Source organism: Pipistrellus kuhlii, unplaced genomic scaffold (assembly GCF_014108245.1).
Source record: "Pipistrellus kuhlii isolate mPipKuh1 unplaced genomic scaffold, mPipKuh1.p scaffold_m20_p_7, whole genome shotgun sequence".
Classification (NCBI taxonomy): domain Eukaryota; kingdom Metazoa; phylum Chordata; class Mammalia; order Chiroptera; family Vespertilionidae; genus Pipistrellus; species Pipistrellus kuhlii.
In genome coordinates, this window is record NW_023425573.1 from 24,270,887 (window position 1) to 24,297,550 (window position 26,664).

Below are 26,664 nucleotides of genomic sequence, written 5' to 3' on the forward strand. Positions count from 1 at the left end.
GAGAGTGGAAGTGAGGGGTAGAGAGAAAGAGAGTGAAACAGTGCTATGAGAGACGTGTGGATTTGTTGCCTCCCACATGCACATGGACCAAACCAGGTATTGAACCTCAACACAGGTATATACTCTTTACCAGGAATCTTCAGTCCATGGGCTGATGCAGTAACCACTGAACACCAGCCATAGCTAAACTTTTTTGAAAGGAAAAATAATTGGAACTTAAATGATCACCTTAGTGAGTGATATATTTCATTTTTTTTCATTTTACTTTTATTGATCTGAGGAGTTGGTGTGGGGAAAGGAAATATAGTTTCGTGGGCTACCTTCCCCGCTGAATAAAATTCTCCAGATTCCCTGAAGCTCAGTGGGATGTGGGCCACTGGATGTGAAGAAGGGCTTCTGGGCTATCCTGTGCAAACAGAGAAATGTTACAAGGCAAGGAATCTTTGGAGGGCTCCAGCCTTGGGAATCTGGGAATATTCTGGAAAGAAGATGAAGCCAGGGAAGGTGTCAAATGCTGCAAAGAAGTATAGTGAAACAAAGCTGGGTGTGCCCTTAGGTATGAAAGGTCGGAGGATCCTGATAACATCTGCAAGATGGATTCAATAACATGATAAGTGTGAATAAATGAGGAAATAAAAGCAAGGAAAATTGATGATTTTTCCAAGAGACTTGTTTATAAAGACAAAGAACAGAACAGGCTCAATTTGTGGGGAAAGCATGGTCAAAGAATTGTTATTGTTAGAAAGGAGAGGCTTAAGCATGTTTAAAGCTACAAGGAGGAGCTAATGGAAAGGGAGAAGATGACAGAATCTTGGAAGGGCTACATGGGCATACTGAGTGAGCAGCAAAGCAGGTTACCAGCTCCTGTATCTCACCATCTGATCTGAAAGGGCTCAAATGACACCTGTCAGGACCACCCTACTTAAAATGGAGCCCCACCCTCCACACACAGCTCCCTGTCTTCTCTTCCTAGTTTATTTTTCTTCACATTTATGAGGTTTTAACACACTCTGAAATACATTTATTTGTTTTGTTTATTGTTCATCTTCTTCCCCATAGAATGTTATTTCTATGGGAGCAGGGATTTGTCTGTTTATCTAAATTAGAACAATGCAATGCTCTGTGTGCTTCTGGAATGTAGAATGAATGAAATGCTATCACTTCTCAGTACATCAATCACACCCCCATCAAATGGAAGTAAACAACCCATCCAATGCCAAATATTATGATTTGTGGATTAGCAGCCTTTGGATTATAAACACCACTGCTCCCCTACATTATGGATATTGAAAAGTTAAAGCTTTTTGTCATTCCAGAAAGACAACATGTTCAACATGCATAGCAAATTTAGAGGCTTTGGGGTCACATAGACCTGGATCAAACCCCAATGAGTAATGAATGAGTTAAGGCAAGTTTTTCTAAACTTCCTTGAGTCTTAATTTATTTCTCTGTAAATAAACAATTACAGGGCTGCTGTAAAGAATAAAGTCTAAAGCAGAGTGCCTGGTAGGCATTCAATAAAATCTGTTATTATTTTACCATTATCATTTTGGTAGCTGGATCAGTGTGTTACAACTGCCATAACAAAAAGCCACAGCCAGGGGTGGGGGCAGGAGGGCTTAAACAATAGAAATTTATGTTCTCACAGTTTTGAAAATTAAAAGTCCATTAAGATGGTGGCAATTTGGTTTCTTCTCCTGAGGTCTCTCCTTGACTTTCAGATGGCCACCCTCCTTCCAGGGTCTTTTCTCTGTGCATGTGCATCTAATAAGGACATCATATTGGATTAGGGCTCCACCTTTATGACTTCATTGAACCTTAATTATGTATTCAAAGGCCCTATATCCAAATATAGTCTCATTGTGGGTTAAGCTTCAGCATAGAATTTGGGCATGGGGGGTGGGGGGGCGGGGAGGGGAGACACAATTCAGTCCATAACAGAAGCTGAAGAAGGTTTTGAAAAAGTATATCCAATTTTGATATATTTAATAATTAAGAAACATTTAAGTTGGTCCGAAGGTTGTGGGTTATTGTTAAGCTGATTAAGAAACATTTAATTCCCTGCATCAAAAGTGCTTTACTGTTATTCTTTTAACTAGCAAATAAGCTCTGAAAAGGGCATAGATATAACTATTTGGTAGCAGGTATTCATTTTACAAAGAAGAAGAAAAGAAACCCTAAGGAAAAGGGAAACATAGCTGAGAGAAGGCACAAACAAAACTATGATGTGGCACCTTACTGACTGCTAAGGCTCTTCCTGAGGCTGCATTTGAAGAGAGAAGTGATAGAGAATGGGTAAATAACCAGGAGGGATATTTCCAGCTCCCACCAAGAAATTTGGGAGAAGTTTTTGAAGTATATTTTGTACTAGAGTGAAAGCACATACACCTTTTTGTTGTAAATAGTAATTTTATGAAGAAGCAGTTTACAGGATTAGAGGCAGATGTGCTCTGTGAAGTAAAAGCATAGATGCTTGGGCCTTCCTACCTGCTTAGTCACTTTCTTGCCCATATCCAAGAAGGTTTTGGAGAGAGGGTTTTAGGTTGTTTGATTAATTTTTCTTGTTTATGGTTTTTTTCTGGACATTGTTCCAGAAGATATACTAATGCAAAAAAAAAAACAAAAAAAAAAACAACTCCGCTTGTATCTGTATTCAGAGCTGCTTCTTTTTCCTCCTTTTTCCCCCTTTATTCTTTTCTTTTTTTTAATATTACTGTTTATAGAGTACTTTGAATTTCTTTGAGATTTTTTAGTATGCTCATCTGGCAGACACGGTGTTTTGGGGTCAGGCCTCTGCAGAGCATGTGTTAGAAGTGGCTGTCATGGCCCTGTCTCCACTGACCTTCTGCACTTGGGAAGGGTCTCACCATCTGCAGACTTAGAACATTGTGAGTGTCATCATGTTCTTCAACTGGAGCTGCAAGAGTGGATCTGTGCTTCTTCCAAATCAATGGAGCTCTATCTGTGTTCTTGACCTGTTATGTTATCAAATTCCAGTAATGACTTTATAGGAAAGGAAAACAAAGATGTATCTAGCACTCTGCTAAGCACGTTTCATTCCACTGTAATCATCCCAGAAGCGATGATCATATGAACAGGCAAGCAGAGATTATGAGACCTGCTCAAGGTCACCCTGCTAGGTCCCTGCAGGCCCAAAACACCTGCTTGGTTGCTCAGAAGCCACATTTGTGTCTTCACACTGTAGGAACACAGTCAGTGACATCCCAACCATTTATATGTGATATGCTAGTATGTTTTCTCCTCTTACTGCTATGTGACTTCCTCCCACTCCCTTAGTATTTATGTAGGATTTTGTCTTTATTTTCTTTTGAAAGAATTTTTAAAAATTTCACATTTTTTTATTCATGAACCTTTATTTCATCAGCAAATCTTGAACATACCCTTCGTCCATAATACTGTATATAGTATTCATTATTTGTTCTAAATCTAACATTTAATTTTGCAAAACATACTTTTGTTTTTGAAATTTCTACTTAATATAAAATTACTTATATTGATCAGGTCTCAAAATATTTTTATTTAATTTTGTTATTTTTTAAAAATTAAGTATAGTTGGCATACAGTGTTCTTTTGGAAAGATTTTTATCTCCAGAATATATAGTTTTCTTATTCTCCTTCCTTGGTGCAAAATCTTAAGCAAATTTGTCTTTCAGGAAACCTGCCTAATGTGGGATTGTTTCTGAGGTAGTAGCCAAAACTTTATCTTATCTAATAAAAGAGTTGTATGGTAATTGACTGTCACTCTGCAATGCCCACGGCCAATCAGAGGGAATATGCAAATTAGTGGGCCAAAGATGGCCACCATGGAGCCAGCCAGAGTGGGCGGGAGGCTTAGGTCACCCCTGGCAATGGAAGAAGTCAAGCTTCCCACCCGCCTGGGTCAGTTGCCGAATGAGGGGCCTAGCCAGCAGGAGGCTTGGGTCGCCCCCAGCAATGGAGGAATCTTGGCTTCCTCATCACTGGGGGTGTGGCCAACCTGAAAACAGCCATCAGCTCCTCTCCCAGGCTGGTCACCCCCCCCCCCCCCCAGTGGAGACCCTCACTCATTGGGGGCATGGCTGGCCTGCAAACTGCCCCAGCCCCTTGCCCAGGCCAGCACCATCCCCAATGGGGACCCCCACCCCAGTGGGGGCATGGCCAGCCTGCAAACCACCACAGGCCCCTTCACACACACACACACACACACACACACACACACACACACACACCGCCCAAGGGAACCCCCACTCTGATCCAGGATACACTTCAGGGCAAACTAGCTGCCCCCCCCCCTGTACACCAGGCCTCTATACTAATAAAAGGGTAATTCTGTGCTTCAGGATTCCACCTCCAGAGGCCATAATGTGGGCACTTTAGATATGGCCTTCTAAGTAATTAGACTGGGAAACCTTCCAGAAGACCTTCTGGACAAAGCCATGTGGTGGGGCTGAGGCAGAGGCAGTTAGGGGCCAAGAGGGGAGGGAAGTTGTGAGTGATCAGGCCAGGATGGGATGGCAGTTGTGGGTGATCAGCCTGGGGGGGGGGGGGGGCATTGGGAGTGATCAGGCCAGCCCCCAGGGGAGGAGGGGTATTGGGAGTGAGCAGGCTAGCAGGGGAGCAATTAGGTGTCAATCAGGCTGGCAGGTGGGAGCAGTTAGGGGACAATCAGGCAGGCAGGCAGTTGAGCCATTAGGAGCCATCAGGTTTAGGCCTGATCCCCCAAGGGGTACCAGATTGGAGAGGTGCAGGCCAGGTTGAGGGACCATCTCCCCCCACCTCACGTGCACGAATTTCATGCACTGGGCCTCTAGTATACATATATATGAATTAAAATAAGCTAATACCATAATAGCACTCAATTGACAAATATTTGGAAGATACATCTGAACTAATCTTCCTTCAGGGTGCATATCCTGTGAGACAGTAGCATGGATTGCCAAGCTGATGCCCCTTCTCCCTGCATATTTAAACATTTCTCTAACTATCTTTTGATTAGTGGTGTGTGTATTTTTGAGTTTTAAGCAAATGATTACTCATGTTATTCTATGTTATTTTATTTTATTTTATTTTATTTTATTTTATTTTTTACAAATTATTTTGTTGGGTGCAGAGTATTCCAGCATCTAAATGTGCTATAATACTTAACTAGTCCCAACTATTGGACTTTTAGTTTGGTTCTGATTTGTCATTACCATAATTAATCTATGACAAACATTCTTACGTAAAAACATTGTACACATCTCTGATAAATTCCTTAGGATAAATTTTTACAAGTAGACTGGGTCAAAGGGTATGGATGACCTTAAAATTTTTGATTTGCCAAATGAACTCACATTCCTCTCAGAAACTATTAAGGGCCCCCATTTTCATTCTCTTCACCAATAATGAGTTTTGCCACTTCAAAAAAAAAAAAATCTTTACCAATCTTAAACAATAAGTGGTAGAAAACACCTGTCTCCTACATTGTTCTGATAAGTAAGTACAGTATGGGGAAGGTAATCAAGTCTTGACAAGGCTAAGTTCTGATTCTGAAGATGAGGTTTCTGTGGCCTGCTCTAGAGTTAGAATATGAAGGTTATATACAAAGAAAGCTTCTTACCTCAGAACAGACTCTGCATTTGTGAATCATCAGTGAGAGGCTTGGATTCTCGTTCTAGCCAGTCAGGTTTCCTCAGGCTAGTTCTGTATTCTCGCAGTTTACCTTAAATACCTCAGAGGAGCCAGCAGGATGCTTATCTATGTGGGTAAATCAGCTTGAATCTGTGCTTCAGGATTCCACCTCCAGAGGCCATAATGTGGGCACTTTAGATATGGCCTTCTAAGTAAAACAGTACGAGAAGAAATTAATTAGTATAAGGACTGTCAGAAATAATTTTTTCAATGATGAGATGAATGGGTGTGAGATATGAAGCTGACAAGTAAGATTATACAAGTAAGAATTCCTTTTATTGAGCAACATAAGTGAGTTTGATAACTTAATGCTTCTGGAGTAGCGCTCTAAAACTCCGTTTGTTCCCTACTCCTCCACTTAATCAGGCATTTAGTTGCTTGATCTGGCTAGTAGGGTTATGTTATTACTTAGTTTCCTGGTGAACAAAATTTGTGCACATTAAAAGGGGATTAATTAGAGGAAATTATTTAATATTGCTATTTGCTCTTTCTCTGTAATAGAAGTGTCGGAAATGAAAGAAAATTAGTAAAATGTATATGAAAACCTTCCTCCTGTCAGAGTCTGGGGTACACCACGAGACCCAGAGTCAAGTCCCTGCCCATTCACATGCACCTCAAAATTGCTTAAGACCCAGACCCCCCTTTCCTTCCCACATTGGGCTAGATCCAGACCTGGCCAGTCCCACCCTTGTCAAGCCCTGCCGGGTATGGGGGTGCATCCTTAGGTCCCCAGGCCTGTGCTGGGGCGGGGGCTCGGCCTGAGGTCCCCAGGATAGGAAGCGCACTGCCAGGCAGGGGGTGTGGTCTCAGATCCCCTGGCCTGGCACTGGGGGGTGAGGGGATGTGCAGCCTGCGGTCCCCAGCCTGATTCCAGGGCTGGGGGCACAACCTGAGGTCCCCTGTCAAGCCCTAAGGGGGCAGGGAAGAGCGTAGCCTTGGGTCCCTGCTGATTGTTCGTTATAGCTCCTTATGGGAACTTGGTCTCAAATGTGGGTGCAGCCATCTTTGTGATGGAGTGATTGTCAATTAGCATATTCCCTCTTCATTAGATAGCATAATACAGGTGCACTTGCCCCAGAGAGAAACTTTCCTGGGAAGGTTCCCACAGAGTGCAAAATAAGACAGCGAGGGGGGACACTGAGCTTCCAGAAACATGTTTTGAACTCTAATGGTGCCTGCCTGGTGATAAATATCTTTCCTATGGCAGAATTCAACCCCCAGACTTGCTTTCATTGTAACATAACACCTGGGAGTAATGTTGTGGGGAAGAAGACCTATCATTTCTAACTTTACTTCTGAAACATTTTGCTCATCTCTGTGTGTTGCAGAAGGAATAAATTATTTGACTTCCCAATTAGTTCTAAAAATTCTAGATGATGTGGTAAAAGAACTTAGCATTTGATTCAGGTTGCCTGGCATCATCAATCAGTAAAAAGGAAATGTTATTTATAATATTTAATATTAATTTTAATGATGCTTAATAGAAAGTGAACGAAAAGGAAATTAAACTGCAGAGAGAATAAATAAGTTTGAGAGGCCTTTCTTACTCCAAAATTCATGTTCTTTCTACTGTAATACCCCTCTAATATAAAGTGAATTGTGTCCTCCAAAATTTTCTAGGTTGAAGCCCTAACCCTCAGTGCAACTGTATTTGGGGATAGAACCTTTGAATATTATAGATTATTAAGGTTCAATGAAGTCTTAAGGTGGAGCTCTAATCCAATATGAATGGTGTCCTTATAAGAAGAGACACCAGGTTTGCACATGCACAGAGGGCAGGCCTTGGGAGGACACAGCAAGAGGGTGGTTGGCTATCTGCAAGCCAAGGAAAGAGGCCTCAGGAGAAGAAATCAAACCTGCCACCACTTTGATGTTGGACTTCTAACTTCCAGAACTATGAGAACATAAATTTCTGTTGTTTAAGTCCCCAACTCTGTGATATTATGTAATGGCAGTTCTATTGACTGGTACACCCTCACCTTTATGAGATGGGGCAGAAAGATGCTTAAGAGGGCAATTGTGCTGAGGTTTCCGCTCAGGAAAATCAAAAGTGGCAGACTAAGAGATTTTCTGAAAAGAATCAGCCACCACAATTTTGTGAGATTATGGAGTTTTGTTACTTACACATTTTTTTCATCGTTTTAGTAACTAGAACTAAATCTAAATGAAAATCACCCTTTAATTCATTCAGCAAGTATTTGTTGAGGACCTACTTTCTATCAGGCAAGGTACTAAGTAAGATGGTATCAAAGGTGTCTACCCTCGGGAGAGTTCAGTTATCATTCAGACATCAGGGAAGGAGGGCCTAGGAGGGGAAAAGGGCCCAGGGTAATAGGCCAGTGGGAGACAGCCCCAGGAGAGGAAAGCTAGAGAGCCTGGGCCTACAAGCAAGGGAATGAGGAGAAAGTAAGAGGTTGGGGTAGTTCAAAGCCTGGGGACAGTGGTAGAAAACTAGTAGAGATCAAGGTGGTGGCGTAAGAGGGTTCACTAAGGACCAGGGAGGACCCCTAGTGATGCTGGGTGAGTGGGGATGGGGAAGAGGAAACTAAATAAAAAGAGGTCCATGCCAACGCTGGTGTGACTGAGTGATTGAACATTGACCTATGAACCAGAAGCTCACAATTCGATTCCCAGCCAGGGCACATGCTGATCCACAGTAGGGAATGTGCAGGAGGCAACCAGTCAGTGATTCTCTCTCATCATTGATGTCTCTATATCTCTCTCCTCCCTTCCTCTCTGAAATCAATTAAAAAAAAAGTTTTTTTTTTTTAAGAGGCTCTATAGCAAGTTTTCACCTGCTTAACAGTTTTGCCTGAAGCCAAGCAATTTATCTGTATTGTCTCCTGAATCATCTTCCCTGGTAGCCCTAGTGCAGAAATAGTTTGACTTATTGCTCAAGTTGATGGAAGTTTTGTCATCTTAATTAACTACCCTTTTCCATTACAGGTTGGAAAATGTGAGGTAAGTTGGAAAAGTTCAAGGGGCTTCTCAATAAGCTTGGTAGCTGGCACTGCCATGAAGTCAACATAGAGCTTCAGTGTAGTCCATAACCATGAAAATGAAGTTTGCTTCAGATAAATCAAAATGCTTATAGAAGTCAAATGGACTATCAGCAGATCCATTACCAAGAAATGTCCTGTGCAATGATCCTTTCATGCATCAAACAATGCATAGTGGTGCTTTCCTGGCCCTGTTCCTGTAACTGTCCCTCTCTAGGGGAACAGTATTCCCTCACCTGGTCTGTCCTGCAGACAGGAAGGGAGGCAGAGGGAGGAGTAATGACTTTGGAATTGGCTCCCCAGGTTAGAGAATCTGTGCTCTCAGAGACCTTTAAGAAACATTTAGCTCTGGGTGATTTTAACATTGATTGACTTGATAGATTTTTAAGATTTCCTCCAGCACTTTGACTCTGTGACTCTGATGACTAGGAAAATGTTCACTGATGCACAGACCTCACTTCTCATTGCCATATTGCCAAGTTATAGCTCATGTTGGACCCAGGCTTTTGTGCCCACCAGAGTGATTATTACCAGACCATAGCTGTTGGTATTTACATCAGTTTTAATTCAGATCACCTTCTATTCAATCACAGGTCATCTTTAGATGGTGGAAGATTTCTCTAAGGAGTGGGTATCAATCATCAACAAAACCTGGAGAAGTAAAAGAATCTTATGAAGACTTCCTAGAGAATTCACATCTTCAGAGTAAGGAAGGGAGCATGCTAGTTAAGCTCCCTTTAGTGATTTGCTGTTAAGCTCCCTTTAGTGATTAGTTTGGTAGAGAAGGCTCAAAGACATCATTTGAAATATCGATGTCATTCTGTACTTAATACAGTAGATATAGTAGAACATTGGATTCTTACAGCAAGTATTTATAAAATTCATTATTATCTTAAAAAGAACCATGTTGGGGAAAGACTGTCCATGTTTCATGACTAAAAATCAGTCCAGGCCATCCTTCCTTATTTAATATAGAGGTATGTGGTTACAAAATAAATTAGGAAACACTTTTCTTTTTCAAGTTTAGATCCATTTTATTTTCTAAGCCCTGTAGTACCTAATCCAGAACTGGATGTTTAGTGGTGTTGAATATTCATCAGCAGACCATGTGATTTTTCAGACTGACTTCCACAAAACCCAGAGAAGGGGGTTGGGCGGGAAAGATTGGAGGTAATTGTCTTCTAAGTGGAGGCTTAAAGGCAGAGTCCTCACCTGGCCTCTTGTTTGCCTTGGGCACCTCCAACACCCCTACCTGGGGGGAGGATGACACCAGGTTCAGGATAACCACTTGTGGGTTTCCTGATTCTGAAGGAATGGGCAATAAAACGGGAATTTAAGGGTCAGACTGAATCCTTACACCCCCCAAAACAAACAAACAAACAAACAAACCCTCCTTTCTGGAAAGGAAAGTGGAGGGATTCAGTCAAGGAGTATACCCACACTGGCTTTTAAAACTGCAATTTGGAGCGTGACTCATTTCAGGGCTACCTGCAGCCTTTCTCCAGGAGTGGGGCTGAGTTACCACACTAAATTGGCCTGGTGAGTTCAAAAGCTTCTGTCTCTCACTTTTTAGACCTACAGCATCCCAGCAGAGGGGAGACCTCCAAACCACACTACTATTTATCCCCCTCCTCCCCTTGGTTCTCAGGGAACCCCTCAGATGGAGGCAGCATCCTTGATCCTGCTCTGTACCACAGTGCAGAAGGAGGAAGGGTGTACTGTGGCACAGAGCAGGATCAGGGGTGCTGCCTCCATCCAGCATGGTGTGTCATCATTGGTTGCTGCTGTTGTTAAGAAAATAATGTTGAGGGTGTGAGGGTCAATTTGCATGTTATCTCTTTATTATATAGGTTTCCATCACCGTCTTTTGTCATAGTTCCAAGAACTCCCACTAAATTGTTTTTCATCCAAAGTAATTCTGCTTAAATCCTACACATTGGTGACATGTCTAGAAATCTGGGTTAGTCTTGGTGGCATCCTTGGCAAAGGACCTGACCTGTGTCACTCTTGCTTCATTGGCTTCTCAGTAGCACTTAGCTCAAGCTGACATTTTCTTTCCTGACTTCCAGGGCATCTCTCTTGATTCTCCTCCTGCTTCATTGGCCCCATCTCACTCTCCTTGCTGGTCCTCCTCATCTCTCCAAGTCTAAATGCTGGAGCCCAGGTTCAGTTCTTGTGTCTCTTTCCTTGTCTGTCTATACTCCCTGAGAGATTGGATCAAAGCTCTGGCTTTAAATGACACCCATCTTTAAAAGCCCCTCATCTCTGGCCTGTACCTCTCCCAGAACTCCATACTCAGAAATATATCCAGCTGCCTTCTCAACATCTCACTTAAATGTATAGTAGCCTCTCCAATATAACATGTCCAAAAATAGCTCCTGATGGTCCCCTAAACCCTTCCCAGAAAATGTCAGCCAAAGATTCTACAGTTACCCTTGACTCCATTCTTCTCTTACATGCTAGATTGAATCCATCGATATAACTAGAATCCAAACTGTGGTGACCCCCAATGATGCCTACCAACCAACAGTCACACTTTTGTGTAATCCCCTCCCACACTGTATCTAGGTCAGCTGTGCAACCAATAGAACTTGGCAGAAGTGATGGTATGTCACGTATGAGATCATGAAATGAAAAATGGGCCTTTTCTCTCTTTTCTCCCTTTCTCTCTTCCTTTCATCTCTTGCTCTGGTGGAAGACAGCTCTGTGGGATAGGCCCATGCAGTGAAGAATCGAGGCCTTCACTCAACAGCCATGTGCACGAGTTTTTTTTAGAAGAGGGTCTTCCAGCCTTAGGCCTCAGATGATGCAACCCATGATGCCTTGACTGTAACCTAATGAGAGGCAAACCCCAAACCAGAACCATCCAATTAATCCACTTCTAGATTCCTGAACCCCAGAATCTGAGATAAGTGATAAGTGTCTATTGTGTTAAGGCAGTAAACTTTGGAGTACTTTGATAACTACAATAGATAATACACAAATGAATGCTTCTAACCATCTCCACTTCTGGTCCAATCGAGGACAACCTCTCTCCCAGATCATTGTACCAGCCTTCTATCTGGTCTCACTCTTTCCACCCTTGCCCCACAGTATTTTGTTCTTAGCACAGCAGCCATTATTCCAATGTTTGTTATAAAATGAGACTTTGTTAATATATTGGTGTCACAATATTTCAATTTTGAGTATTTTAAAATCCTTGCAGGACATTTAGTCCTGTCCAAAATGTTCACACTTAGAAACTGTCCTTGGGTTCACATAGCCCATAATGCTTTTTTCTACTTTTTAGTTTATGGGATTAATACCTTAAAAATACTATCATATTTCATTGGCCCAATAATTATGTTGTGGCTGTATTGCCAATAATAACCCCTCTTGCCTGGGTAGCCTGGCTGGTAATGGCCTGTGGGATTAGGCAGGTGGGTTGGGATTTGAATCTTTTAGGAGAACTGTATTTATATTAACTATGAACCAAATGTCTGCTGACATTTTAGACAGGACCAAATATCCACTAATCATTAAAAACTTATAGAAATTAGAGGCCCAGTACATGAAAATTGTGCACTGGGAGGGGGAGGCTGTCCCTCAGCCCAGCCTGCACCCTCTCCAACCTGGGACATCCCTCTCACAATCTGGGACTGCTGGCTCCTAACCACTCGTTTGCCTGGCTGCCTGATTGCCCCTAACCACTCTGCCTGCCAGTCTGAAAGCCCCCTTACTGCTCCCCTGCCAGCCTAATTGACAACCGCTCCCCTGACAGCATGATTGACATCTAACTGCTCCCCTGCTGACCCAATCACCCCCAACTGCCCTCCCCTGCAGGCCATCTTGTGACAATGTGGGGGCGGCTATCTTGTGATGATGTGGGATGGCTATCTTGTGGAAGCCATCTTGTGATGACGTGGGACAGCCATCTTGTGACAACATGGGGGTGGCCATCTTGTGATAATGTAGGGCGGCTATCTTGTGGTGTGAGGGCATGAGAGTCAATTTGCATATCACCTCTTTATGATATAGGATACCTGTTACTTCACTATATTCACAAATTGCTCTCCAAAGCTGCTGTATTAATTATACTCTATCTACCAGGATACAGCAATTTTCTTATGCCTTTGCCATCACTAATTAGATATTTCTATCTTTTTTCATCCTTTCCAGTCATAGTGAAATCAATATCTTGTCTAATTAGCATTATCCTGATAATGAGTAAGTTGAGCTCCTGTCATGTTTAATTGCCATTTATATTCTTTCTGTAGTCTGCCTGTTTGTATTCTTTGTCCATTTGTCTATGAATTTTGAAGTTTTTTTTTTCTTTCTGAGACCTTTAACAATCTGAGGAAATGTCTATAGATTTTCCTCCCAAGTTAAATAAATAAGGACAATCAGGAAATTAGCTATTAAAAACTTTAAAAAATATTTAGTTTAAGGTAAAAATGTACCAATATAAACTCAATTTGAAAAGAGCTGATTTATGGGTTAAGATTGAATCCAACTTAAAAATAAGTTGTTTTCCAACTTATATTCATTTTAAAGTTGGTTGTTCATTTTAAAGTCAGCTGCTTTGAATGAGTTCTAAGTGGTGGTTAAGTATTTGGGTAATCCACAAAAATCCTTGTGATAAAACCAAATGACAACTATACTTTCTGAACCAAATGACGAAGGTTTCTTATTTTGGATATTGCATGTGAAAGGAAATGTGGGATATATATATTCGTTGTATTTTTACAGAGAGCAAGGGAGAGGGATAGAGAGTTAGAAACATCGATTAGCCACCTCCTGCGACCCCCCTACTGGGGTTGTGCCTGCAACCAAGGTACACATGCCTTTGGCCAGAATCGAACCCAGGACCCTTCAGTCCGCAGGCCAACACTCTATCCACTAAGCCAAACCATTCAGGGCAGGGAGATATCATTTTGATGTCAAAGTTTTTTAATTCCCTTGGACATTTAGCTGATTGTGGGAAGAATACAACTGAATGTTTGAAATGAGAACTATAATGAAAAATTGATAATACTAATAAACATGAATATCCTGAAACACTGAGTTCTAGATCCTAAGGGTATGAGTAGAGCAGGAAAAGAAAATGGGAAAGAATAGTCCTTACCTTCTTTTCAGCCTGGGCTGATCCCATGTATGGATCCTTAATCCATTTTCTCTAGGTCCTTTCTCCTGCCTTACATCTCAGCCTTGGACCTGAATTTTCTCCTGCCTAACTACCACCTCTGACTGCTCCTCTGATCAGCCTATCTTCAGCCTGGATTCTTAGAATTTCTGCAGACCTGGGGTCAGTCTGTGAGTGGAGGATGGGATAGGATAATGTTAGGGCAGAAGCATTACAAGGCAGCATGGGGTCAGTTTCCTGTATATCCTCCCAGACATTGTCTGTGCATATATTCAACACATGTTAACACAAAAAGAAAAATCTTATACCTTGTGTTCTATACTTTAAGCTTTCAAAGTTTTTAAATTTAGAAGCATCTTGCACCTACAAAACAGAACAGAAAGTAATACCTAACACCACTAACCGAAAATGTTAACATTAGACAGATTTACTTCATTTTAGCCAGATTACCAAATATGTTGGTGAAGTTGCTCAGAATATCCTCTCCTTTCTATATCTATAGTATCTGTAGTAATGTTTTCTTTTTAATTCCTTAATCGTGGTAATTTGTGCACCCCCCTTTTTTTGTCTTGATGAATCTTGTTGAAAAGTTACTCATTTTATTAATTTTTTCAAAGAAGTAACTTTTAGCTCTATTGATTTTCTCCATTTTAGTTATTGATTTTTGCTCTTACCTTTATTATTATTTCCTTCCTACAACTTTCTTTAGGTCTGATTTATTGTTCTCTTTCTAGTTTCCTGAGATGGAAGCTTAATCATTGTTTTTAGCCATCTCTCCCCACTAAATGTTCTTTAATTGCTTCTGTGTCTGTATTAGATAAGTTTTGTTAAGTTGTATCTTTAGTCTCATTCATATTAAAATATTTTCTAAATTTCATTTTGATTTCTTCTTTGACTCATAAATTATTTTAAAACATTCTGTTTAATTTCCAGGTAGTTGGGATTTTTTTGTTACTTTCCCTTCCCCCAACTTCTGGCTTAATTGCATATGACCAGAGAATTGGGGCCATATTAATCTTCTCTTTGTCATCCCAGTTTTATTATATATGCTGCTGAGGTGAGCACCATATTTATTAATATCTTTTAAAAATAGTTAAAAAGCCACATATACAATCAAATTTCTACCTCTTATCTATTTCCCTTTATTCTCTCCTAGTAACTAAAGTTCTAAAGTTGGTATCATTTCTAAACATATTTATTACACATAGTTACAACTATATGTAAATAATACATACTATTTTTATACTTAAAATTTAACATAAATTATATCATACTATATAGTTTTTTTAACTTTGTTTTGTCAATCAACACTGTTTTTGAGATTTATCCATGTTGATATATGTGGATCTAATTCATTCATTTCAATGGTCAATGATATTCTATTTCATTATAAACCATAGTTTATTCAATCATTTCTCCTACTGAGGGTAGTTGGGTATACTAGTTTATGAGTATTAAATCTGCCTGGTGAATTATTTCTTTTACCAATAAGTAATGGTCTTTCTTATCACCAAGACTGAATTTTACTTTAAAGTATATCTTGTCTGCTAGTAACATGTTTTTCTTTTGGTTTGAATTAGTCTTTTTCTGTACTGTTACTTGCACTTTTCCATATCATTGTTTTAGCATGTCTATTATAAATAACATATAGGCAGAAATACTTGTGTGTATGCCTGTGTTATTTATCTGAGATTCTTTTATCTTGCCTGATTAGTTCATTTACATTGATAATGATTACCACTGTGCCAGTAATTGCTATCATCTTTTAAAAAATATATATTTTATTGCTTTTTTACAGAGAGGAAGGGAGAGAGATAGAGAGTTAGAAACATCGATCGGCTGCCTCTTGCACACCCCCTACTGGGGATGTGCCCACAACCAAGGTACATGCCCTTAATCGAAATCGAACCCGGGACCCTTCAATCCGCAGGCCGATGCTCTATCCACTGAGCCAAACCAGTTCCAGCTTATTTAAATATATATATATATATATATATATATATATAATGTTTATTGATTACAGAGAGGAAGGGAGAAGGGTAGAAAGATAGAAATATCAATGATGGGAGAGAATCTTCAATGGACTGCCTTCTGCATGCCCTCCACTGGGGATTGAGACCGCAATCTAGGCATGTGCTCTTGACTGGAATCGAACCTGTGACCCTTCAGTCCACAGGCTGATGCTCTGTCCACTGAGCTAAACTGGCTAGGGCTATTCTTTTATCTTATCATACTTTTTCTTTGCTTTTTTGTTTGGCTCCCATTTTCTTCTTTCTTTCTTTTTTTTTTCTTCTTTATTCTGTTTTCCCCCCTTAAGACAGAGTTGGCATTTGCCCCTACCTTGTACGTGTGACTGTGTGACCTACTTTTGCTCAGTAAGATGTGAGCTCAAGTTCTTTCATAGAGCTCCCCAGAAGAGCCCTACAGACAGGGACAGACCAGCTTCCATGGACATATTCGTTCATTGCCCTGCCCCTTTTACCTGCTGCACCCTGGTTGATGTCTTGGTACAGAAACCATCTTAGCATAACCCCAAGAATGAGAGCAACATCCTAGAATGTGAAACAGAGAGATAAAAGGACCCTGGGACATTAATAACTTAATAGAGCTCTGGCAGCAGTCTGCAGCCTACCTTCAGAATCTAACTGTGTGAGGGAAAAAGAAAAATCCTAGTTGTTAAGCAAACTTAAACCGAGTTTTCAGTTTTGTTCAGCTGTGAACCAATCTCCAACTGACTACAGAGCAATTATTTTGGAAGTTATATATATTTTTTCTCCCTTCATTCCTCCTTCTTCCCCATCTCACTCCCTTCTTTTTCTAGATTTAAAAAAAAATTACACTGGTTCTGTGGGTTTATTATAGATGTAAACAAGAGCCTTCACAGCTGAAAGCTTTTCTAAAAGAAAGGGTTTGTTGAGCCTTATGCCAGCCAGAAAAAGGACCATGTCCTGGGACATGCAGCCTAACCCACAGCCAGATGGAGAGGATTACAAATCTGCCATCTTGGAATTGACTGGCTCTTTTCTACCGTATATTAAGTTTGGGGAAGAAAGATGAAAGTTGTTTTGAGAGAATTTACATTGGCTGTAGATAAAAGGGTGAGAGAAGTTGAAGCAGGTAAGTTCTGGGACAGGTGCAGAGCCCGGGAGGTTGGTTACGGAAAAGTTAACCAACTTTTAACCAGTCTGGAAAAGTTAATGCGTAAGCAAGATGCTGTGGCACTAATGGTCCACTATGCTCTCTGGGTATTCTCTGGAATAGCCGCCTGGAAGTTAGCTCAAAGTTTCAGTGTACACTCAGGAATGGAAGCAGTCTTTTGTTGGTTTTGCTGTGAGTTGTTAACTGATTAATCTCTCTTGTCTCTTCCTACCACCCTCTGGTCTGCTGTAATTTAATTTAGGACATTGCAGAATTTTTTACTTGTCAATAGAGAGATTAGAAAATACAGACAAAAAAGTAAAAGTCTCCCTCCAGATTTAACCACTGTTAAAATTTGAATATGTATCCTTCCAAACATGTTTTCCTACTTATTTGCTATTTTCTGGTTATTCAGGGAGCTTGGGTTAAAAAAAAAAACAAAACACACACTTCGTTTCCCCTTATATTGAACATGTGAGGTAGATCATGATATTGGTTGATTCTTTGTGAACTGTTTCATAATTTGGAAATCACAAAATCAGTATGAAAAATATTGGGCAAAAGTTAACACAATTTCCATGAAATATTCATCTATTTTTCTCTTTGTCTCTATTTTTTTCCTACTCTGTAAAGATAAAGGTAAAAAGAAGGTAAAGAGGGCCCTGGCTGGTGTGGCTCAATTGAATGAGCGTCATCCCAGGCACCAAAAGGTTACTGGTTCGATTTCTGATCAGGGCACATTCCGGGTTGCAGGCTTGGTCGTGTAGGGACATGTAGGAAGTAGCCTATTGATGCTGTGCTCTCACATCGATGGATGTTTCTTTCTTCTCCCTTCCTCTCTCTCTAAAAATCAGTAAACTATTTTTTTTTTTAAAGAAGGTAAAGAGGAAGGAAGAAACTTTGTTGGAAAAGCTACATATAACAAAAGAATAATAACTAAACAAAATTAAGATATATATATATTTTTTGGACCCATCTGGGGAGAGAAGAGATGGCAGATAAACTACATGAATCAGTCGGGAGGTTGTGAGGGTGGGATGATGATGTTGCTGAGACTGATTAAGTCAGATGTCTGGACTGCAATTTATGCAGATGAGATCAAGGCGATGTAGTCCATCACTGTGTTACACACTGAGTGTCCCTAAAAGGTTCTGACCTCGGGCAGGGATAGCAATGGAAAACAATTGCCTCCAAATGCATCCCACTGGGCCCACAGGCAGCTTGGTGGAAGTAGGAATGACTCAGTATAATCTAATGGCACTCTCAGGGAAAAAGTGCCCCAAAGCCTGCATCTTACTGATAATGATCAAGTTTTATGTGACTGCACATGATAATCATCTTGGTTTGTTGTTTTCTTTGAATTACAGTTCAAATTGCCTTGGTATTTGGTGCAAGAATATTGGACTATGTCTTCAATTTGTGTGAAGGTAGAATTGACTTCCTTGAGCGGCTCTCAGACAATTTGCTCATGATTATCATTTCTTATCTGGACATTGATGATATTGCCAGCCTTTCTTTTACATCACACAGATTTTCAAAGGTAATGGTCAAATATTTTGTGTCCATAGAGAATTTTCTTGTGCTTTGTTAAAGTTCTTTTTCTGTATTTTTAAAAAAATATTGCAGTGATTTTTTATTTGACTTTTATTTCAGCAAGCATGTGTTAAATATTTACTTTAAAATTTTTGTAAAAATATGTTTTCATTGATTTCAGAGAGAGGAAGGGAGAGAGATAGAAACATCAATGATGAGAGAAAATTGATTGGCTATCTCCTCAATGCCCCATACGGGGCCTGAAACCTGGGCATGTACCCTGACCTAGAATCTAACCACTGATTACGATGATGCTCAACCAACTGGGCCACACTGGCCACATCTCTTAAGTTCTTTATTTCATTTCATTCTCAAAAAACTGTATGATATAGATCCTATTTTTCATTCTTATTTTAGTGATAAGGAAACTAAGACTCAACAAGATTAACTTGTCCAGTGTCCTACAGCCAGTGAAGGGCAGAATTGAGATTTCCAGGCATTCTGTCAGTCAGTTGGTGGGCTAGTGTCATAAATTTTCCACTAAGGGACATGTGCAGTCAGCAAGTGCTCACCGAGTTCCTGCTGTGGGCCAGTGTGGCTCAGTTGGTTGAGATTTGAAGGTGGTAAGATTGACATGGTCCCTGCATTCAAGGAGCTTACACCTGAATGAGGGACAGAGGCAGTACACAATGAACTGTCTGGACAGTGACGGCTGTGATGAGTGCTCAGGGGACTGGCGTGGGGTATTGTGAGACATAATTGACTTGGAGCTTCCCTGAAGAAGGGACATTTACCTGACCAGTGTGGGTTAGCCAGGCTGAACGGGAAGCAGCCTAGTTAGGCAGAGGGAGCTGTGTGCCAGAGACCCTGAAGACTGAAGAACAGAATAAGGCAGTGCTGCTAGAGCAGAAATGAAGCTGGAGAGGCTCTTGGGAAGAGAGGAGGGGTGCTGAGAGAGGATGGGGCAGATGACAGGGATGTGGTCAGGTGCTGTTTTAATGGATCTTGTTGAAAAAGAGAGTTGCAAGGTCACCTTTATGAAACAGAAAGGTTTCTAGGCCAGACCTGACTCTGCAGCAATGGGTCTGTCTTGAAAGCATAACCATAAACGTGGAGACACTTAGTGTGTGGATTCAGGAGTAGGAGGGGGCCCTAGCCCTGGAGAGCCTGTGGTGCCATCCCATGGTCAAGATAGGAAGTTTCCACTTATCAAACTTCATGCCACCAGCAATCAGGACCTTCCAGCTGCCAGTCCTTGATCCTACCGTGTCGACCAAGTTACAGTGCTCCATGGACTAGTTCCTGTAGGTCTGGTGGGCTGGCTGTTTATATTTCTCAGGTCAAACCACTCTTCTGGGAGCCTGACTAATAGAAAGGCGAATTGTGGTAAGCTCACTAAGCTAATGCTGCCCGGGAACCTGCCTAAGGCCTGCTGGCAGGCTCTGGTGACACTGGGCATTGATACTCTGCTGTTTTTGCAAACTGCTGCAAAGTAGACCTGAGGAAACCCCTACAGCTAGATGAGAAGGCCCAGGGACAGACGGGGGAGGGACAGTCATGACTAGTCTATAAACATGTTCATCTTGATCATGACTCAGGAACACTATGGAAAAAAACCTCTGCTATAACAATTTTGGCTATTGAGAAACAGTCCTTTGACCTTGATTCCCAAGTCTGGCCACATGGAAGAAGCACCAGGGCAGCAGTGGAACTGGCGATGTCAGGCCTAGACTCCTTAGGGCTGAGGTGGACTCAGCATCTGTGCTCTTAACATCTTTTCTTGTGTTTACAGTAACCCGAATCTGAGAGTCCAGTCCAAGAATTTGACCCATCGATATGAAAATTGTCCAGATAAAATATCTCAAGAGATTCTAAAAGGCTGGAAGCTTGGGGTGGGAGAGGGATTTTCCTGTCTTTATTGTGTACTGTGTGTTTTAAGTCCACAGGGGGCCAGAGAGCTAGGTTCTGTTCTTAGCTCAACCACTTCCCATCATGAGCCTTTAGTGGACCCTTATCCTCTCTGAACTTTAATTTCCCCATTTTTAAAAGGAGAGGTTTTAAAGAGATAAGTCCTAGGTTTCCTTTCAAATTTTTTTTTGTTTTTATTAAGGATATTATGTTTATAGTTTATATAGTACTATGTTAAAATCATGTACCACCACGAGGGGGCGCTAAGCCCACAGTTTGCTGTACTTGGAATCAAAGTAAGTGGAACCATAGTAAGGGTGGACACCTCTGTGTTTTGTAACCTGGCATCTACCAAGTATAAAAGCCCCAGGGTTTGGTAGTCTTAGATGGAGGTATTTTATGACCAACTTATAATACAAAACAAACTGTAAATATTTTCAGTATAAAATGAGTCAAATGAAATTACACTGGTGGAAATTTCAGCTCTCTTGAGAATTCTTTCTCTTCTCCCAAAACCTCATAGTTCTCTCCCATGAAATGTGTTAATTGGAAACAGAATAGTTATCTTTACTAGTATTAAAGTTTAAACCTGTTTTGTTTTTAATATTTTGACACTTTCTAACTTTTTCCTTTGCTGTATATATTTAGAATATATTGTAATCTGAGTTGAGAAACTAGACCTTGAATGACTGTTGAAGATGGGTTAAGATAATGCACAACCTGCCAAACATTGAAATGTTTGTGGGCTGTCACTATCCATTATTCAGTGTTGCTGTTTAACATTATGTGAATATAACAGTTTTTACTCTGATATTTATGCAGAAAGAATCTTAAGTGATTATGCTTTATTATGCTATTCATTTCTGTTTGTCAATCATTATTTTCTTTTATTAGAGTACTTATACAGTAGCATGAAATCTGAAAATTAAGAACACTGGCTGCTTTCTCCTCAGAAACGAGTGTAATTTAAGTCAGCATGGAGGGACCTGGACAGTATTATGCTAAGTGAAATAAGCCAGGCAGAGAAAGACAAGTATCTCATGATTTCACTCATATGTGGAATCTAATATACAAAATAAACTGTTGAACAAAATATATCCAGAGGCAGAAGCATGAAACAGACTGTGGAATCTCAGAGGGAAGGTGGGGATAGGTTGGGGGAAAGAGATCAACCAGAGAACTTGTATGAAATATATACATAAGCTATGGACACAGAAAATATAAGGGGGAATCTGGATGGTGATTAACTGCCCAAGTGCATTATTGGTACAGGAAGGATGGAGCCAGGAAGTGTCTGTTGCTGAGGCTCATTCGGAACCCTCCTTAGAGCACACTTGGTATTGCTCGAGTTACTGCTCTGCAATACCAAAGGTACAAGGGCCTTTAAAGGTTCCTATTCCTCCATGTACCACAAAGCCATGGCTATCACCCAGGTTGGGGATGCTAAGTTAGTATAAAGGGAGCCCTGCCTTCAGGAAGGATTTGGGTGTGTGGTAGCTAAGGTGTCAGGAAAGCTCCATATTAATAGTGTCTTAGTAGCAGGAGACCGATGAGAGGTATTGCTGTAACTAATGGTGCCACCTGAAAAAGTCCTGCTATTAGGAAATCTTGGGTAAATGGAAGCTGAATTGTGGCAACTTGAACTTGGAAGAAGGGAAAAATGGACTTGTGCAGCTATTGGACCAGAGGGGTCTTGTCTGTCTTTAACCTTATTGCCTCTGGTTAAAGCCCAAGGCTGCAAAAGAGTGTTTCAGAGAAAGTTGTTCCCAGAGAATGGCTCACTTTGCCAGGTGCATGGGCAATGACATGTGTGCAGAGGACTTGGAGTAAAAATTGTGGTAGCAGGAAGGAGTGGGTTTTCCATGTGCCTGCTGGCAATTTATGAGGGCTGCTTGGTCATTTTGATGAAGTTTAACACTAAGTAACCTGCAGGGGACTGACCTGTGAGCTGTGCAAGCCCAGGGGAGAGAAGGCTTGAGCAAGGGCTTAAAATAGATGCAGCCTGGCCAGCGTGGCTTAGAGGTTAAGCACTGACCTATGAACCAGAAGGTCACAGTTTGATTCCTGGTCAGGGCGCATCCCTGGTTGTGGACTCAAACCCCAGTAGGGGACATGCAGGAGGCAGCCAATCAATGATTCTCTCTCATCATTGATGTTTCTATCTCTCTCTCTTCCTCTTTCTTCCTCTCTGAAATTAAAAAAAAAAAAAAAAGGATGCAAATTTAGCAGGAATTAGCTGCTCCCTATTCATTCTAATGCAGTGCTGGGTGGCAGATCAGTTGACTATACCATTATGAACCTCTGTTATGTGGCTAATTAGAAATTAGCTAAATAATGTTATATGTGAACTATATAGAACTATCTTGCATTCTGCATCTTAAATAACATCAGGATTTATTCAAATCAAATATTGCTTTGTCCTTTAGATCTTTGGGCACTTGCCTCTTTCCTCAAATAGAAGTTTGTGGAGGCAGGAACTGTGTCTGGCAACTCTTCATGCACATACAGTGTTTCCTCCCTCTTCATGCACATACAGTGTTTCCTCCCGTGTCTCACAGGCAGCAGGATATGGGTAGTCACCTCATGAGTGAGTGTATCACTTGCACCAAACCCACATGTGACGTGACCCTCTTCTGACTTTTTCCTCCCACAGCTATGTATGTCTGACAGACTGTGGGAGCCGATAGTTGAGGCTGCCAATGAAATCACCCCTGCCATGAAGGCTCTGGCCCAGGACCATAGTTGGAGACAGACATTCTTCACCAAAAAGTTGCAGCTCCGCAAGAAGAAGCGAATTTCAGAAAACCGGGCAGGCAATCAATGATAGGGACGTTGAGGCATAGCTGCTGTGTCCACATCTCTTCTGTGTCCAAATCTTTTCTGCTGTGTCCAAATCTCTTCTGTTTCCTTTCATTGAAAACTAGGAGGAATTGCTGGTTCCAGAAGTCATCTGAAAAACACAAAGTACATACTCACAGATGCAGCAACCCAACTCTGCAGGGCCTTGCCTGAACCACAGTCCTTCCGGTGAAGGTGAAGGTCAAATCAAGGCTGCACAAGAGCTGCAAGACAGGAAGCCCACCAGCGATATCTTCCCTATCCCTAACACCGGAGGTTTCCTGATGCCTTAGCTACCACACACCCAATAAATGGCTACCAGTGGATTCTTTTTTATTACATATCTATTTCATCTAGGCATCGGAAAAGGGAACCAGGCTTTTGAATTCTTTGTGATGGTGTGTCATCTGAGTCCATCCATGGAGCAGGGGGCCACACAGCCTGTGTGTGTTCTTATTGATTTCTGTTGAATCTACCTTATGCACACCCAGAGGGGTAGTGGCCTGGGAGGCATTCCCATGAGTGCCACTGTCTTCCCAACTCTGTTCCTTGTGGTTTGCATTCAGGACCTGGTCCTGTGGGCCCGGGATGCTGGGCATCATCTCGCCATATAGATAACGCCTGCCCTGGCCCTGGTGTATGGCTGACGACCAGGCCGGCATGCTCCTTACAGATCTTGTCTAGAGCTCAGTCTCCCAGGACTTCACATTGCCAAATAGACTATAAATATTTCCTAGAAGGATGTGTTTCCCAAAGGATGTGGACAGTTACCACTCATAACTGTGATTTTTAAGAACACAAGCTGTGGGTGACTGAGTAAAAACCTGTGGTTTGTATTCTTTTAAGTTGTCAGAGGAGTAAAAACACTACAGTTTTAGGAGAGGAAATGCTACCTTGCTGAGATGGGTTATTTAAAAATAGTTTTCTTCCTGTGCTCTCGTGAGGGTTAAATCCTCCAATGAACCCATAGCAGTGGATAAACTAATGACTCCTTTCAGGTTACAGACAAAGTCGCTTTCAACCTCCCATCACCTTTCTAACCTCATTTCTTCATTCCTGCAGCCTCCACTTTGCTACCCCATACCCTCCATGTCAGAGGGTCTCCCCTGATGCAGTGGGACCTCCCCAATAGTGCAGAAAAGGTGAACTGTTGGCTTTCCTCCTCCTAGATTCTTCTAGCATGGTTCCATAGCCATGGCTTAGTGACAGGTATTTTCTTTTCTTTTTTTTTTAAACCCTCAACCAATGATATTTTTCCACTGATATTTAGGAAGAGTGGAAATGAAAGGGAAAGACAGAAAGAAACATTGATATGAGAGAAACACCTCAATTGGTTGTCTCCTGCATGCACCCTGAGCAGAGCCCGGGCTGGGGAGGAGCCTGCAACCAAGGTTTGTGCCCTTGACTGGAATTGAACCCAGGACCCTTTGGTCTGCAGGCCCATGCTCTATCCACTGAGCAAACTGGCTAAAACTTTTTTTTTCTTTCTTTTTAAACCTGTGTTAATATCAAATCAGATTTAAACCCCTTAACACTTGGTCATAGATTTGCAGGGACATCTGTGAAATCAGATGTCAGCTGCTCTCTTGCAGGTGAGGAACAAAGTCATGTCTGGATTTATCCAAGCACAGAGCAAAGATTTAATTGGCGAGAGACCCAGCCCTCGTTCTCTGCTCGTGAGCAGTCCTGCCAGGTGCAGGGTGACTGGCAGGCGGGCAGAGGACACCTGCTTCTGCACAGCTCCTGCTGCCTATTTTTCTCTGAAATTCCGGACTTCATTCTCAGCCAGGTTTTCAGTGACAGATCACAGGTCAATACCATGTGTGTACAGCATTTGTGAGGACGCACAATTTGGAATATCAACATAACTATATGAATATAAAATTACAACTCATTTGTTGCATTGGTGCAAAATGTCAACAGCTCAAAAATGTCATAGGTTGTGTTTTATCAACTAACAGATTCTGAAAGCTTATTGATGTGCAAAATGTAGATTCAACAAGAATTACTAAGAGCACACATATGACCATTGGAAGACTTTTAGTATCTGTATATAATACTGTAATATAAAAATAGATGCTAAAGGTAAATAAAATGTTATCAATGTATTAATCATTGTGGAAGAATAGCTTTAAAACATAGATTACTAGCCCTACCAGGTTTGGCTCAATAGATAGAATGTTAGCCTGCAGACTAAAGGGTCCCAGGTTCGATTCCGATCAACGGCATGTACCTTGGTTGCGGGCACATCAGTAGGGGGTGTGTGGGAGGCAGCTGATCAATGTTTCTAACTATCCCTCTCCCTCTCTGTAAAAAATCAATAAAATATATTTTTAAATGTTTTTAAATTATAGATTACTAGACTATTAAATTAAAATTATTTGCCTTAATTTGGGTGCCTTATTACCTGGCAATCATTATTTTTGCCGAAACATGAACAGTATCATTGACCTAAAATCCTGCATCCTCTGTGGTGGAAACATTTTGTCCTTCTTGTTAGATCCTCATGACAGTCCATCAGGTGAAAATATGGCGATGTTTTGCCTCTCTACCTCTATTGACAGCTTTCATGGGAATGGATAAATCTGCTTTGTTTATGTTACACCACTTCAGAGTGAAATGCCACAGCATTTTATAATTTTGCTCTTTCTCATCTTTTCAGTGAAAAATTGTTTCTATTGTTATCACTTACCATTGTAATTATCAAAGTAAAATATTGATTTTTTAAAATGTTTTATGTTTTAAAGTTAGAACAATTTATTAAAAACAAATGTGAAAATTTATAAACTAAAAAAAAATAAATATGTTTTACCTAATACTAATTTCTATTACTGCTTTTTTTGACATATTATGTGCATTAAACATGGGATGCAAAAGATTTTATTTTACCGAGTAGGCCCATGAATTTGGGAGAGACTATGACTTGGGGCAGGGGTAGGGACAAATCACGAGTCACCTCTTGTCATTGTTTTCCAAGCCCCTTTTACTTGGTGGTCCTCAGCCCTCATTTATTCCCCCAAATACACTTCCAAGATGCTGAAGAATAATGTAAACATAAAAACTCTAGTGCAGTGTAGTTTCTTGGTCTGAGTTTTAAAGTAACGACCTTTATCTCCAGTTTGTGTTAATATTATGAGAGAGTATCTAGGTTTTGCAACTCTGAACAGTTGGTTTCAACTTGAAATGTGTGTCTTTGGATGCAAAACATATAGACAAGGTACCACCACAGTAAAGAAAAATGTGCATCTGCAATTAAAAACATTGTCATTTTACAAAGTATAATTATTATCTTAGTTTTCCTGTTATTGTTTTCAAGTGAGATCATCTACACAATGGGTATTACAAGTTTGCCCTTGAGACATGGGACCCCTAAGGCTGGGAGCTATAGTAGGACTCCACATTCCCTCAAAGGCAGCTCTCCATTCAGAAAAGTTGTTTTCAGCTGGGAAATCTGTC

General features: G+C 41.0%; 1 protein-coding gene across 2 annotated transcripts in view; it reads left to right on the forward strand.

Annotated features, from left to right (window-relative positions):
* FBXO36 (F-box protein 36) overlaps positions 1-23,539 on the forward strand; it is a 39,558-nt gene extending 16,019 nt beyond the window's left edge. Inside the window, exons 2-5 of one of the 2 annotated variants that reach the window (XM_036422181.2) lie at positions 9,263-9,374; positions 18,297-18,469; positions 23,024-23,179; positions 23,295-23,539. In XM_036422181.2, the coding sequence (XP_036278074.2) occupies positions 9,263-9,374; positions 18,297-18,469; positions 23,024-23,179; positions 23,295-23,324 (471 nt within the window). In that variant the 3' untranslated portion in view covers positions 23,325-23,539. The remainder of the gene's footprint in view (positions 1-9,262; positions 9,375-18,296; positions 18,470-23,023; positions 23,180-23,294) is intronic. The other variant, XM_045575317.1, reaches the window with a different exon arrangement.
* The last annotated feature ends 3,125 nt before the right edge of the window (positions 23,540-26,664 follow it).